The sequence below is a fragment of the Cornus florida genome, unplaced genomic scaffold (genome assembly GCF_030987335.1).
Source record: "Cornus florida cultivar Cherokee Brave unplaced genomic scaffold, ASM3098733v1 CherokeeBrave_3.0.0_Hap2_Chr06, whole genome shotgun sequence".
In the NCBI taxonomy this organism is placed as follows: Eukaryota; Viridiplantae; Streptophyta; class Magnoliopsida; order Cornales; family Cornaceae; genus Cornus; species Cornus florida.
In genome coordinates this window covers 60934233-60949785 of record NW_026775576.1, presented here as the reverse complement: position 1 = coordinate 60949785, position 15553 = coordinate 60934233, and the positions used below count along the sequence as shown (strand labels likewise).

Sequence of the window (15553 nt, the reverse complement as noted above, 5' to 3'; positions counted from 1 at the left end):
AAGAGCATATAAAAGCAAAACAATGGCAGTTTTATAAGCTGACAACAAATTGAAGGGCATGAATGAATGAGACGGAAATAAAAAGGTGAAATGAATAAGCATTCGGAACACAAAACAGCAAAACACTATCCCTAGAAGCATGGACTAAGACGATAGGATTTTCAGTCCTTGGGTTTATCCTCCATAGCAAAGGCAGTATAATATTCAAATAAAACCAAAAATCACCTAATATAATTGATGCAATCAAAATCGGTAACTCAGATTTTTGCGGCAGCACGAGCCTTCCCTCTGGGAGACTTGGATGAAAAGGTCGCTATACCAAGATAGAGATATTTTCAATTGTGACCAATTCAGTAGTAACAGTAGTATGGGTTATTTATTGACACAAAAATTTACACCAAAAGCCAGCATAATAAAATTAACTTGACCAAATTGTAGTGTCTTACATAATAACTAAAAGCAAACCAGAAGATATCTGCTGTTATCTCTATAACATTTTGAATAAAATTATTATTTCCAAACTCCCATGTAGTATGAATTAGTAATAAAAGGAGATCCAAAAAGGTATCATATGAAATTCGGAAGTCTCGCCCGGGGGGGCGGGGGAGGGGGGAAGAACAAACTATTACCGCCCTTTAGGCAGTTGATGCTGACGATCCAGCTCTGACTGCCTTCCAGAGCTTGACCCACTCCACCATGGCTTGTGCAGCACTAGCAAACACAGGATCCAATGGGCCCAGCCGCTCCTTCACTGCTGCAGCCATCTCAACCAGACAATCCTCCGCTGTGACTGCTGTTTGGGACAACCTCACTGACTGAAAAAAGGGGACCACTTCCTCCATCAGCTTCACCCCTTCCCACTCTTTCTTTAAGCTCTCTATGGCATCACCTCTTTCCTTTCTCCACACATATGGTAGCCCACTTTTCACACCAACCCCCAAGTGATCACACACTACCTTAACACACATGCCACACCATATGTCTTCCACTGTTTCCCACCTCAATTTTCCTTCCCTTGCCAACCTTAAAGCGGGCAACAAGGCAGGACCCACCAGCTCACGGTCAAAACCTATGTTGATTCCACTCACAGGCATCATCGTCCTAGCAGGTACGGTCAGAACTGCATCAACATAACGAGAATTCCTCTGTCCTGGCTTGAGGGCTTGCGTTGGTGCATCATAATCTGCTACATTTAGCCACAGTCCACATGACAAAGCACATGTCACCCCACTCCGCAAGCTAAATGGATAACCACGTACAAAATCTGCTCCCTTCCGATAAGGGTCATAGAGTGTATTGAAGAAAAAAGGAGTAGCTGGGGTTGTAAGGTTAGCAATATGCTGGGCCACAACATCTACTAAGTTGCCCTGATTGTCCCTGGCTGGGACACAGTCATCATCAACTGAAATAATATATTTCTTCCGGGATTTAAGATAGCCAAAATATCGGCATGAGTAACCACAGAAGAGAACAGCAGTAGAAGAAGAGCCCACAACTTTGTGTATGTCAGACTTAGTATAGACATCATGGTCAAAGCCAACTGGTATTTTGAGTTCCTCCTCAAGTTCGGGATCCTTGACAATTATCAGGTGGAACCGGGAGAATATAGGTCTCCACTCGTCCATGAAGGAAGTAAGATCAGAGTGGAGTGCACCAATCACAATGTCAACTTCATTGTCCTTGACGCTCACTTGAGACATTTTGTCAGATGTTGGTAAAAAAATAATCAAAAGGAAAGAATTAATGTGGCCTCCTAAAAACAACTGGTGTTTGAATTCCAAGAATTTCACGTTCTCAAAAATGTCAACCAATTATTAGAATTTCTCTGAGCATCCTGTCAAGATAATTATGGAGGTCAAGAAAGAGTCGATCCACATCTAAATAGTATGGACATTTTTATATAAAACTTACTAGTAGGAAGGACAGGAGTGAGGATGTGCTGGATGTTAAGTGCCCGGATGAGAGAAAGGATTTCTTCTTTGCCAGTTGCCATGAACAGCTTCAAAACCTTCTCATTCAGCTTTCCAGCTCTCAGAGTTCTCTGCTGGTCAAGAAAATTTTTATTTCCAAAAGGATATATATATTATCAAAGGGAACGGAATACCTATAAACTGTAGAAAGGCAATTTTCAGATGCATACATGTAACATGCAACAAGGATTCAATATTCAACTCGATCATGTGGTTCCCTAAGAGCCAACCCAAAAGAGTACTACTTATGAAAGTAAACAATTTGCTAAATGGGATCATTTTATATTCAGTTTTCTATTCAATATTGCAGAGTGTCACTAAGCAATTACACTAAATGTAAAATTTAAATAGTGGGAAATTTAAAGGCAAAAGAACATGGTTTACTAATTTGGCTGTACAAAGGACTCTGACCACTCTCAAAAATAGCCTTGTAGGACACACAATGGTGAACCTCAAATTCAATAAAGTTGGGAATATAAATAAAAATGAGAGGAATACATGCGGATCCTAAACAACCAGCTACAATTATGAAAGTAAAAAATTTATTTGATGAAATTGACATCCTCAGAAGCAAGGACTGGCCATTCGTTGATGACTTGCTGATCGCCACTAGTAACAGGAATAAAAACTTCACTTAATCTAAAGATAATCACTAATCCAAAATTAAAAATCACAAATTATCATTAATTCAAATTAATTTTGTCTACCACATAATGTTTTGTTGACAAGAATATCAAACTATGAACAAAGGCAGGCATGAGAGAAAAGTATATTGGCTAGTGACTGTGAGGCCCAAATTCTTGACTGGAAGGGACACCAAAGGCCTATGTCCTTCCATCCCTTGGATGGATAGAGAGGGGGCCAGAGCTTTTAGTTTTTTCAAATTGTCAACAAGTTAAACAATGGTTTTTCAGTGTTGTCAAAGAGTGAACAATAAAACTAGATGGCTATTGCCTAATCAAATTGATCAGGTCATGTAGGAACAAAGTTCAAGTCTACAAGTCAGTTAGGGTGCCTCAGCTGGACACACCACTGCAATTCCACTGGACATCTATCGTAATAAAGTTATTAATGGGCAAGGCTCAAAACAAACCCCTCCCAAAAAAAAAAAAAAAGAGGAAAATGAAACAACAAACCAGAGAAAGGAAAACTGAGAAAACTGAAGCAAGGAAATTTATATAATATAAGTCATTTACCTGATAAACTAAATGAAAATCAACCAGCATATAATTCAAACTCCCGTTCTAATGCCCATATCTCTGGCCTTGGGCCCAGTGTCAGTTTCCTCGCCATGAGGGTAGTTCAAGCAATCTAGTCTCCAAAGCACTGCTATAAACTCATCAGGGAAGATGAAATCTTGGCTATGGGTTTCTCTTAGGGACTCCATACAAAATTTGAAAGTGAAAAAACACAAAAGATAACTAATAAAATGCCCTATTTCCCAACTGAAGTCTAGGCTTTCAACATCATTACTATTACGACACTGAAAGCTTTTCTATGGCACGATAATGGAAGAAACCAGAGAACATGAAGAGTCAAAAAAGATGCACAAGTAATAGATAGCATCCAACTGAATAATGAGGGGCAAAAAAATCGCTCAGTTCATAAGTGCAAGGATTTTTATCAACTCCAGTGACCATTTAGAGGGAGAAGTTATGTGTTTGGTTTTGATGCGAGCCCTATTCATAACCAAAGAAATTCATAGGGGTATTGTTTGATGGAGAACCTTTCTGGATAAGTACAATAGTTTAAATGACATTACATATAGTTTTCATACCTTCCACTAAGTTATCTTTCCATTAAACTCTCATCAGACAGCTAAAGATATTGACGTTGTCTCTAAGAAAATAATAATACTAAGTACACTCTCAGAGCAATATAAAATAGAGGTGCAAGCTTTTCAAGCTACTAGAACAGCTTTCGTCACATCCAAATGACACTCTGCGCCCATGAGAAATAGAGCAAGAATTTTGCAGAGGAGTCTCTACGAAACAGGTGACCCTCATATAATGAATTAGTCGTCATCAACGGGCAAGCAAGGAGGAGACATCAGCTAATACTATGTGCTAAGGCCAAATCAGACATAAAAAGAATGAGCCTGAATGCTCAACACTCGCCCAGCATGATCTAATGCCAAGACTCGGCCGCTAAAAAAAAGAGACCTCTGCTTTATATAAACAAAACTAATCAGAGGGTAGTTTTCTGTTCTTATTAGTCACTTTGCTAGTTTTTTATTTGTGATAACATATGGTTTGACTGCTGCTATGGCCTTGGAGCAAAGAAAAAAAAATTTAAGGACTCATGTAGCCAACCCCAAGTAGTTGGGAAAATGTTGAGTTGAGTTGAGATGAGCAAAATTACTGGGGCCTGGAAATCAAAGGAGACGTAACACATTGAGGTAATTGAAAAGAAAAAAAAAAAAAAAAAAAAGTTCTGCTGCTAAGTGGGACTTCCAATGCAAACTAGTGTAGTTGCCGCGTATTTCGTGTATTATCCAACACAAAAACCTGGATTCTTTAAACTACTCCATAAGCAAAACCAACTATCACTACTAGCTCCATCATACAACACTAGAATTTGGGTGTGATTTTGCAAGGCAAGATGAGAAATCGACAGGAACAATCTAATTTCTAGACTATTTTACATGAACTCGGGTATGTGTCTCGGGTGCGGGCATGATTCAAATCTCCAAAAAGAACAACAAAGGGGCACTGCTAATTATTCATCTTACTTAATATTTCTCTTTTACTCAAAAAATGATGTTTGTCAGACACAAAACCATAATCAAATCTGGTTGTCGTGCCACCCACACAGGTACTTCAAGCCTTTTTTAAGAGTCGAAGTAACATAGTTTCTAACCATTTTACCTAGCTGGAAACATTCAATTTCTCAAAAAGACAACATTGAAATATCAGATATGGCATATCCCCGAAAACCTCAAAACTATACATACAAGATCCAACAAAAAGGATACAAATTTATAACAGTTTCACAACAGAATATCAGACAATCCAACCACCAATTATATATCAATTTCAATACATTCTTCGTTCTACAAAGACCGTAATCTTGAAATCTTATTTCAACTTTTTTGATAAGTGAAATCTTATTCTTAGTTCAACTTGACCATGATACCATAATAATCCCTTCGTCATGTGGGTATATGTTACATGCTGATGCATGTAGTACACACGTGAACACGAAAAAGTGTATTCTAAATGATGAGTAAGATGAGAGACACATAACGCAACTTAACATGTATTGTGATCTTTCGTCTTTTCCTCTTCTGTTCTGGTTGCACAATACTTTACATGGTAAGAAAGAAATAAGCCAATAAGCCCTGACTAAAATAAGCTCTAACTAAAATAAAAGAAAAGACAAAGCTACCCTCATATGAAAAATACACAAAATATAACAACTCTCTAACAACACAATTGGTTGAGAACAAGAGGTTGAGAACAAGACAAATTTAAGGGCTAAAAAGCTGGAAGTTAATGAACACATATGCTTGGCAGGAGGACTCTTATACATGTTAACGGGGTCTTTAATGGTTTTCTCCTTCGTTTAATGCTTTCGACACATTCCTAATTATAGTGTCACGAAAGAGGTTTTTCGTGACTTATCAGAGTCTGTGAGGATTCCCTTTCCCGTGGTTCAAGGGACCTAATTCTGAATGCACCCACCTCTCTCTCCTCACAGGTAGTTGGCTTACAAGTGTGTCAGCTCAAATATTAAATGCAGGTATTTAGTCATTTAATGTGGTTGTTGGGAGGTGGGGAAAGGTTACTCGTGGCATAATGATCTGCACAAATGGGACCATGTGGACTCCACGTGTCAACAAAGAAATTTTGAGTCAACATCATCACCTTGTAAGTTTTTAGGGAGTCTAGAAGCCCCTCGAGAAGCTTAAGAGTCTCTCCCAAAGAACTCCTCTCCATAGATAAGCCTCAACGAGCAAACAACTTCGAGTAACTCTCCCCCTTAGATCGCTGAAGTTTTTAGTTTTTACCCACAAATAAACCTTGAGCCTTAAAATAACCTCCTCCAGGAATCCTCCCACATAAAGAGACCTCGAGACACGACAAACATTTGGAGGAACTCTTTCCCATAGATAAACATCAAACTAAGCACTTCGAGAGGACTTTTTTTTTCCACAGATAACCTCAAAAGAAGCACTCTGAGGAGTTTTTCCCACAAATAAATCTTGTGATAATTACCTCAAGGGAATACCACAACCTTATACAACAGAGCAAAGAGTCTATTAAGTTGGGAGCAAAACTTAACGACCTTTGTAGCTCAACGACTTAAAATAAGTCCTATGGCAAAGTTAGACCTTGTTTGGTTCAATTATTTAAAAACAGTTGTCAATAACTATGAAAACAGAAAACAAATTTCAGAGCGTGTTTCTAAAAATGTGCCTTTCTCATTTTCATAAAACACTTTTTAGAGAACTATATTATCAAGCAAACAGATTTTTAAATTGTTTTCTATTTTTAGTTCTCTAATAATAGAAAACTATTCTGTAGAAAACTTAACCAAGCGAGCCCTTCGTAGATTTTGGATTAGAGGCTGAGGGTCAGAGCTCCAGATTCAAAAAAAGCAAGGCAATGGCATGATATAGCAAGAACTAGAAAACCTAGAAATATTGCTCGTCCGACTCCCAACAACCACATTAACTGACCAACTACATATACATTTAATACTACCTTGGGGAAGAGATAGTTGAGTGTCGGCAGAAGTATGTCTCCCAAACCATGAGAAAGGGTGTCTTTGTGGAATATGACCATGTTATGACAGGATCGAATGGAGTTTATGATAATGAGAGGAAAAAAATAATAAGACATAAGGATTTAAATGGTCTGGCTGCCCTTTGGCCTACGTCCACAAAAAAGACAAACAGAATTTCACTATGAAAATATAAACAAAAAGATACAGATAGTAGCTCACACTCAAAATCCAAATACACCCAACAATCTCACACAAATTCAACACGTATAGCATGAGCATCTATGCAAATTGAGGCGGCTAAAAATTGCTTCCTTCTCACACAAATACAGCTACCAACTGCATTTGTTGACTTAAAAAATGTTTGCAACTTTTGTTAACAAAAGCGGGTTGATAGACAAATGGGTTCACATTTGTGCCATTACATGACATTCAACAAATCTCAGCCTTGGCGAAAATTCTGATTAGCCAACCATATCTATCATACAACATTATTTCTCTACAAAACCCTTAAGGCAACTCTCAGCATGTGATGTTGACTGCTTTAGGCCAAAATCCCTTAGACATCCCAACATCAAAAAGCATACAACCGATCTCTCCAAGAAAATCATGTTCATCTGTTCTACTACACCATTGTGCTGTGGAGTGATCCTAACTTAGAATGTCTAGCAATGCCTTCATTTTTCAAGAACTCGTTGAGCTCTCTTGAGAAAAATTCCAAAACCATTATATGTTCTGAGACACTTGATCTTTTTCCCTACCTGTTTTGCAATCATGGCCTTCCACTACCTAAACTTGAGTGGTACTTCATCTTTGTGCTTTGATGTATGCACCCAAACTTCCTAGAGAAGTCATAAATAAAAGTCAATATATATTGAGAACCACCAAGAGAGCTGAGAGCCTGAGAAGGACCCAAAGATCCAAATGGATGTAATCACAGTGCCCCTCGTTCTGTGAATGCTGTTTTCCAAAGACACAATACTCAGAAAAGTCCAGTTTTCCATTCTTAGTTCAGTTTTCCATTCTTCTATCTGCAGAGCAAACCTCATTTGCTCAATTATATCAAACCCCTCTCACTCTTATCCCCTAAACGCATATGCCATACACAAAAAGATTCTAAAATCTGGAGGTAACTCTAAAACTTCCATCTTCAACTGAAAACTTACAACCGTTTGACCCAAGAGTACCTAAAGAAATCAAATTCTTTTTTATGTCTAGAAAACAAAGACACAATGCTCAGAAAAGTCCAGTGTTCCATTCTTTTATCTGCAGAGCAAACCTCATTTGCTCAATTATATCAAACCCCTCTCCCTCTTATGCCCTAAATGCATATGCCATAGACAAAAAAGATTCTAAATCCGGAGGTAACTCTAAAACCTCCATCTTCAACTAAAAACTTACAACCGTTAGAGCCAATTGTACCTAAAGAAGTCAAATTCTTTTTTATGTATAGAAAATGTTGAACATAAATCAAGGTTCTGACGATATAATCCTGCATTTTAATTCATATCGTGCTTCTGCCAATAGTCTTACAAAGCATATTATTCCCCATTAAGACACTACCACCATCAATAGACTGTTAAGCAGCAAACCAAACCTTGTTGGGATACAAACAACCATAATAAAAAAATTCACTCACCACTGGAGTGACAATCATTAACAACAACTGAAAAGGAATTTTCCTTGGCAACTCTAGCAACATTAGAAGAATTATTAGTGGATTTATTCTTATAGTTTCTTCATAATTTGACGTATTGGACAATTCCACTAAGTTTGCCCTTAATTCTATATCCTTGTGAAATCTAGATTTTGATCTAGATTGACCCTTGTTACCAGAACTTTTTTCTTACTCATCCCTTCACAAATAACCCTTCGGCCTGTTGATCTCCACTATTCCCAAACACCTTTTTCCTCAACTCCCAATAGTTCAATGAGGATTTAAAACCCTCCATACTAATCATGTCTTTTCCACAAAACAACTTAGTCAAAAAACACTGAAAGTTGCCCTTGGGGGCTTTGTAAAGAAGACAATTTAAATGGCGGATATGGTTGGCATGTGAGAATTTTCACCAAGGTAGAGATTTGTTGAATGGCATGCAATGGCAAACATGTGAGCCCAATGTCTGCAATTCATTTATTGCCATTCACTTTTTAGCTCAAATTTGAGCGTACAAAAAGCCCTTTTTTCAAGAGTATATATTGGTTCCCGTAAGACATTTTAGACAAGGGAAATCCATTAAAGACTTCATTAACATATTTGAGATAAGGTACTCTTCCTAAGCTTAAATGATTCACTAACTATAGTCTTTGAGCCCTCAATATGTCTAGCTCTCCACCTATCTAACAATGACTGGATAACCTTGTGTTACGTGTAATATCTCTCATCTTACTCATCATTTAGAACCCACACAGCCTACTATTGATGAATTTCAAATTTAATTTGCTTGGGCTTATACATTAAGTTTGCATTAGATGGATTTCAATTGAAAGGATTGAACTCTAATATTTAAGGATTATGACCTGGATTCAAAACCACAGATAGATTTTTCACCCTTATTTCAATGAATTCAAATTTCAAAATAACAACGTGAAGGGAGTCATTTGAACCCATAGAATCAAATATCCTAATTGCAGAAGGTTTCTAGTTAAAAAAAACTCTCCAATTCTACTCTATTCACTCCCTCATCTCTCTCGATCCAACTCCAATAGTCAAGTGTACAATATATTTGCAAATTGCAATCCTATATCCTTTCATTTCAAATCCATAATAACAAATGCAACCATTATGACTCTTTTTAGGATAATGCATTTAAATTTTGATAATGGACTATTGTACATAAAATATTAGCTAAACAATATATGTGGGACATAGAAAGTAATTTTGTAACTATTCCAAATAAGAAACAAACATACAGCTAAGTAGTAGTTCCAGGCTTCCTAGTTCCTGCATAAGATTCAAAACAAAATAAATAGAGAACAATCAAATAACACTATAACTTGGATCACATTTCTTCATGACATACGTAAAACCAATATGTTTCCAAACGGGTTATTAAAACAAAAACCACATGTGAAATTATGTCAATCACTGAAAAATCGATAAAGCTTCAGCCCTGCCTCTTGGGGTCTCCTCATAGAAGTTCCATAAATCAATCTACAGAGTATTCCATATATCTATGTACAGATCCTACAGGATAGCTTTCAGTGTACTCAAGGGTTTGCCAAAACACATTGCTAGAAAAATAAAAAGGGAATTATCCTGGTTCAACAGTTTGCAATTTTACATTTTCTTTTTCCCCTTTCATTTTGCTGTTAATCCATACACAAAGGCATATATGACTATATTTTTGTATAACAAAGTGTAAACACTTAACAAGAAAGCAGGAAAAGAAGCACTTCTGTTGGGGTATTAAAAGTTTTGTGACTTGATCATGGTGTGGCACTCATAGCAGGAACTCAAAAGTTTCACTTCCCAAATTAATAATAGTATGCTTTGACTAAACAGCAAAGGTGTAATTTTTGTATTCATAGAAGTAACTTCAAAAACTTTTATGATTTTTATCCAATATATAAGCATTGCTTTGCCAAACAGAGAATCACCAAAAAGAAGTCCATAAAAACAGTGATTCAGAACTAAACTGAACCAAAAAATAATAATAACAAGATCTTGAAATTACGTATCATAGCAGAGTAAATTTAAGTTCAAACAAAACCAATTATGTGTCAGAGAAATTCTGGCATACTCTTTGATATAACATTCTAATATCAATTGTTGGAAACAGAAAATTGAACAGAAGAAAAATGAAATTCGACAGCTTCAACTGTCTTTAAATCACTAAATATCTACTTATCAATTTTCTCCTTGTTCACCCAAATGGCAAACGCCTACTATACGCTCTATATAGAGAGAGATGGTGAACCCCAGTTTTCCAAATCAAACCCTAATTGAAATTTCTAGATTGTAAAGTTAATAACTAATACACAGTTCTATCAGAAGAACTTTGACCTAAAAAATAAATTAGAACAATCCCAGCTTAAGAAGTGTGCAGTTCAGGCAAGAACAAAGAATAACCTAAATCATGGATATCAGAAACTAATAATTCATTTCCAGTAACTTCCGAAAAAAATAATTCATTTCCACTGTTTCATATGAATTAAAGCAGGTAATAAACAAAAAGCATGCACATAGTTATATACACACCGTATGCATATATATATAGAGAGAGAGAGTACCGTAAAGAGCTCAAGGAGAATGTGTTCGGGTAAGAAGGAGAGATCGGAGATATTGAGGAGGTTAATGAGGGCAGAGTCAATTGTGAGGGAAAGAAGAGAAGGCGGGGTTCTCATTCATTCTCTGCTGCTACTTTCTCTCTCTCTATAGAAAACAAAATAGTGTGACGTGGTCCAACTTTTGCTATGAAATTGCAGACTGCAGACCCTTCTCAGCATGTCCAAAACTCGGTTTTCTCCGTCACTAATCACACACAACCGGCGCTATTGTGTTTCCCATTGCGTTTACCCGTGTCACTCACATGCTCGCACGTTTTTTATTTATTTATTTTTTTTTTTTAATACGAGAATTGTGTCCGATTTCATAGGTCCTTTGTTAGCTAAAAAAATAAAAATAAAAATAAAAATAAACTAGTTTACTATTATGCATTTTGGTAGCATGAAATTTTATGAAGAAATTTGTTATTTGTGAGAAAATATTGTTAAATTAATTTGGATAGTAAGAATGTGAAAGAAAAAAGATTTTACATGTCAAAATTACTCTTGTGAATTTAATACAGTACTTAATAATATATATATCACGCAATAAATAAAATAATAATAATAATAATAAAATAATATATACAATTGAATTTATGAATAAATATATATGTATATATGTCTAGATGTATATTTGATATTTGTCTCTTTATATTTTTATTTATCTATTTATTTAATTGTTTTGGAAAGTTTGCATTGTATATTAGGACTATGCTATTATATTAGTTTACTTTGTTTTCTAAGTGTAGCAAAGAGCTTTAATTTGAAGAGCACGGGAGTTGTAACCAAATTAGGAATATTTATTTGTGCAAAAAAAAAAAAAAAAAAACTCTCCTTTTGTTAACAAAGAGAAACAACTTGTAGGGTATAAGAGTAAATGAACATATAATGATACAACTTTCACTCGAAACTAAGGTGTGCTTGGTTTGTTACTCAGAAAACTAAAAACTAGTAACGACCCAAAAAGATACTAAAATAATAATAATAAAATATATAAAATTTTGGCATGACTTCCGCAGAAAAAGTCCCTTTACAACCTGTTGAAAATATATAAAAATGCAATGACCTCACTGGGCCTTAAAACTAACCAATCATGTCCCAACGCACAATACAATTATTATATCGCATTCCCAAAATGATTACATTCATATAAAAAGTCTCATTCCTCCATCTCATCCAAATAAGGAACACATCTTAGTTACATCAAGTTACAATCCATAAATGTAGCTAAAATTTAAAAGCCCATAACTTACAACATTATACTCATTTAAACTAAAGTTTCACAAAATAGTTAAGATTACATTTATAAAATATTAGGTTTCTAATACAAAAGATAGCAAAATAAAATAGATCTCCAATCTCGTCTAAACTTGTGGTGGATCGTTGTCCGCCACCTCTTTTCCGTATCTTGAAAAATAATAAAAATAATGGAGTGTGCATAAGCTCATTAGAAAGCGTCTAAGACACACTTCTTATATCCCCATAAATTCCACACAAAGAATGGGCAAAAAAGAACGGGGTCATACCATGGGGAATATTCTCAACCACAACAACAAGTATGTAGCAAATGTCAACCAATCACAAATTTCCCACAATGTCATGAAGTGCAATGTTATGCAAATGTCGCTCCCTGTTTCCGAAACATTTTCGTTCAACTTCCAAACCGTTAGTATAATCCGACCCAAGGCACCTCCAAGGCATCACGAATGGAAGGTTGACTAACTATCCACGACCACAAGGCACCTCCAAGGCATCACATCCGGCCTAGTTAGCTCAACCATACTCCCTTCTAGACTAGACTAACAACACGGACCACTAAGCGCCTCATAGGCATCCGGTTTTCGCAAACACCTTTGAAAATATTTTCCCAAAATCAATTTCATTTATTTTAAAACATTTTTTTTTTCTTTCCCAATGGATGTATGAATGCTTCATGTTTCATTTCATAAATTCAACCATAAAGTTCCCACATGCTTTTACAAATAAATTACTAAAATACACATCATTTCATAAATTCAACCATAAAGTTCCCACATGCTTTTACAAATAAATTACTAAAATAAATAACTCATGCTTTCATTTTTTTTCCTAGCAATTTAAGCATACAAATCACAAATTTATTTCACATAAACATGCTTAAACACAATATAATCAATTTACACCTTGTCACAATTTCATATATGGTATTTAAGCAATTTCCAAGAACTTTTACTAATTAAGCATGTAATTACACAATATATAAGAAATAAATTCACAAAAGTACAAGAAGACAGTGAATTAGAGGCCCCTACCTCAAATTTGTAGGAAAACCCTCAAAATGGGTCTCAAATTCGAAATCCTAGTGGAGGCCAAAAGCTGAAATTGTTTGTACTGATACGTAGATTTCGCCGTGCTCTCCATTTTGCCACAAACGACCCCCAAAAACTCCAAGAGATGAGAGATTAATTAAAACTTGAATTTTTGAAACAAAAGAAAAAGGAAAAATGAAGAACAAGTGAGAGAAAGAGCAGATTATGGGAAAAGAGAAAGAATGGGACTGAATCGGCCCTTTTGGCCACTAAAATCAAGTGGTGGGTCCCACCACAATTGAAATATCTAACCTTTTAATTATATATATATATATATATAAAACAATTCACAACATTACATTCTCTCTAATTTTAAAAGATTTTGTCCCCGAAATCAAGCTATACCTGAGGGAGAAAACAACTCTGGATACTTGGAGCGAGCCTCCTGTTCGAGCTCTCAAGTAGCCTCCTCAACTCCGTGATGCCTCCAAAAAATCTTTACCAACGGTATCATCTTTTTCCTCAACACCTTCTGTCGTGTATCAAGAATCTGAACTGGTCCCTCCTTATAGGAAACATCCTCATCAATGTCAACCCCAATCCAACTCAAAACGTGAGATGGATCCAGCTCATACTTCCGTAGCATCGATACATGGAAAACATTATGGACCCTGTCCATCTGTGGTGGTAATGTTAGTCTATTGGCAACCTCTCCTACACGGTCTAAGATCTCAAAAGGTCCAATGAATTGTGGCGACAACTTGCCGCTCTTCCCGAATCGCATCAACCTCTTCTGTGGAAAAACCCGAAGAAAAAGTGGTCTCCCACCTCAAAGGATAGCAGTCGTCTCCGCCTATCTGCATAACTCTTTTGTCGACTCTAAGCTATGAGTAACCTCTGTCTGATTAACTTAATCTTCTCAGTAGTCTCGAGTACAATGTCGGGTCCTAAGGCGGCTGTCTCGCCCACCTTAGTCCAACAAAGAGGAGACCTACAAGGTCTGTTATACAACATTTCAAATGGAGCCATCTGAATACTCGCATGATAAATATTGTTGTAGGCAAACTCAATAAGTGGAAGGTGATATTCCTAACTACCACCCAAGTCAAGTACACAGGCCCGAAGCATATCCTCCAAGATCTGGATGGTACGCTCTGACTGGCCATCCGTCAATGGATGGAATGTCGTATTAAGGTGCAACGATGAACCAAACGCTGTTTGAAGTCCTTCCCAGAACTTTGAAGTGAACTTGGCATCCCTATCTGAAACAATAGCCACTGGAACTTTGTGCAATCTTATAATCTCTTTCACATAAAGTACACCAAGTGCCTCTGCATCATCTGTTGCCTTAATAGGTAAGAAGCGAGCCGTGTTGGTCAATCTATCAATAGTGACCCATACGGCTTCATTTCCCCTCCGTGACCTAGGAAGACCTGTCACAAAATCCGTGGCAATCTCCTCCCATTTCCATTGCGCCACCGGCAATGGTTACAATAAACCAGCTGGTCTCTGGTGCTTAACCTTCACCCGCTGACAGGTGAGGCATTTAGCCACAAACTGTGCAACATCATTTTTCATCCCACTCCACCAATATTAACGTATCAAATTGTGATACATCTTGGTACCACCTGGATGAACTGCAAAGCAGGAAGTATGAAATTCATGTAAAACATCCTCACGATCAACTGTGGGAACAACCAACAAACCCCTAAACCGTAGACCTCCATCTGCATATAAGGTCCAATCCTTCACAGTCTCGCCACTAGAGATTAAAGTGTAAATGGCATCCAAATTTGAATCATGTCTCTGTAACTCAATCACCAGTCTGACAAGAGTAGGCTGAGCCATGAGACTAAACAAGAATGCTGACTCACTGCCATCATCATCATCAAAGCAATACAACCCCATTTATGCCAAATCTTCAAGTATCTTCCACTTTCGAGTGGCTAAACTGTCCAAGGTCCCACGAGATTTCCGACTTAAGGCATCAGCTACCACATTTACCTTACCCGGATGATACTGCAAATCAAAGTTATAGTCTTCCAAGAACTCAACCCATCGCCTCTGCTTGTTGTTCAAGTCCTTTTGGGAAAAAAGGTACTTGAGACTCTTGTGGTCCGAGAACACCTCAAATCTCTCACCATACAAATAGTTTCTCCAACACTTCAAGGCAAACACGACTGCCACTAACTCCAAGTCATGAGTAGGGTAGTTATGCTCATGAGTCTTCAACTGTCGAGACCCATAAACCACTATTCTACCATCCTGCATCAGTACACAACCAAAACCATCACATGAGGC

The 15553-nt window shown here is 36.8% G+C and overlaps 1 protein-coding gene across 1 annotated transcript; it reads right to left on the bottom strand.

The window, feature by feature from the left end:
* Nucleotides 1–391: 391 nt before the first annotated feature.
* LOC132311660 (probable UDP-arabinopyranose mutase 5) lies at nucleotides 392–11180 on the bottom strand. Its single transcript, XM_059809683.1, has 3 exons — nucleotides 10929–11180; nucleotides 1912–2041; nucleotides 392–1690 (listed from the first exon to the last, which is right to left on the bottom strand). The coding sequence occupies exons 1-3, from the start codon at nucleotides 11040–11042 to the stop codon at nucleotides 636–638; spliced, it is 1299 nt and encodes a 432-aa protein (XP_059665666.1). The 5' UTR covers nucleotides 11043–11180; the 3' UTR covers nucleotides 392–635.
* Nucleotides 11181–15553: the final 4373 nt, after the last annotated feature.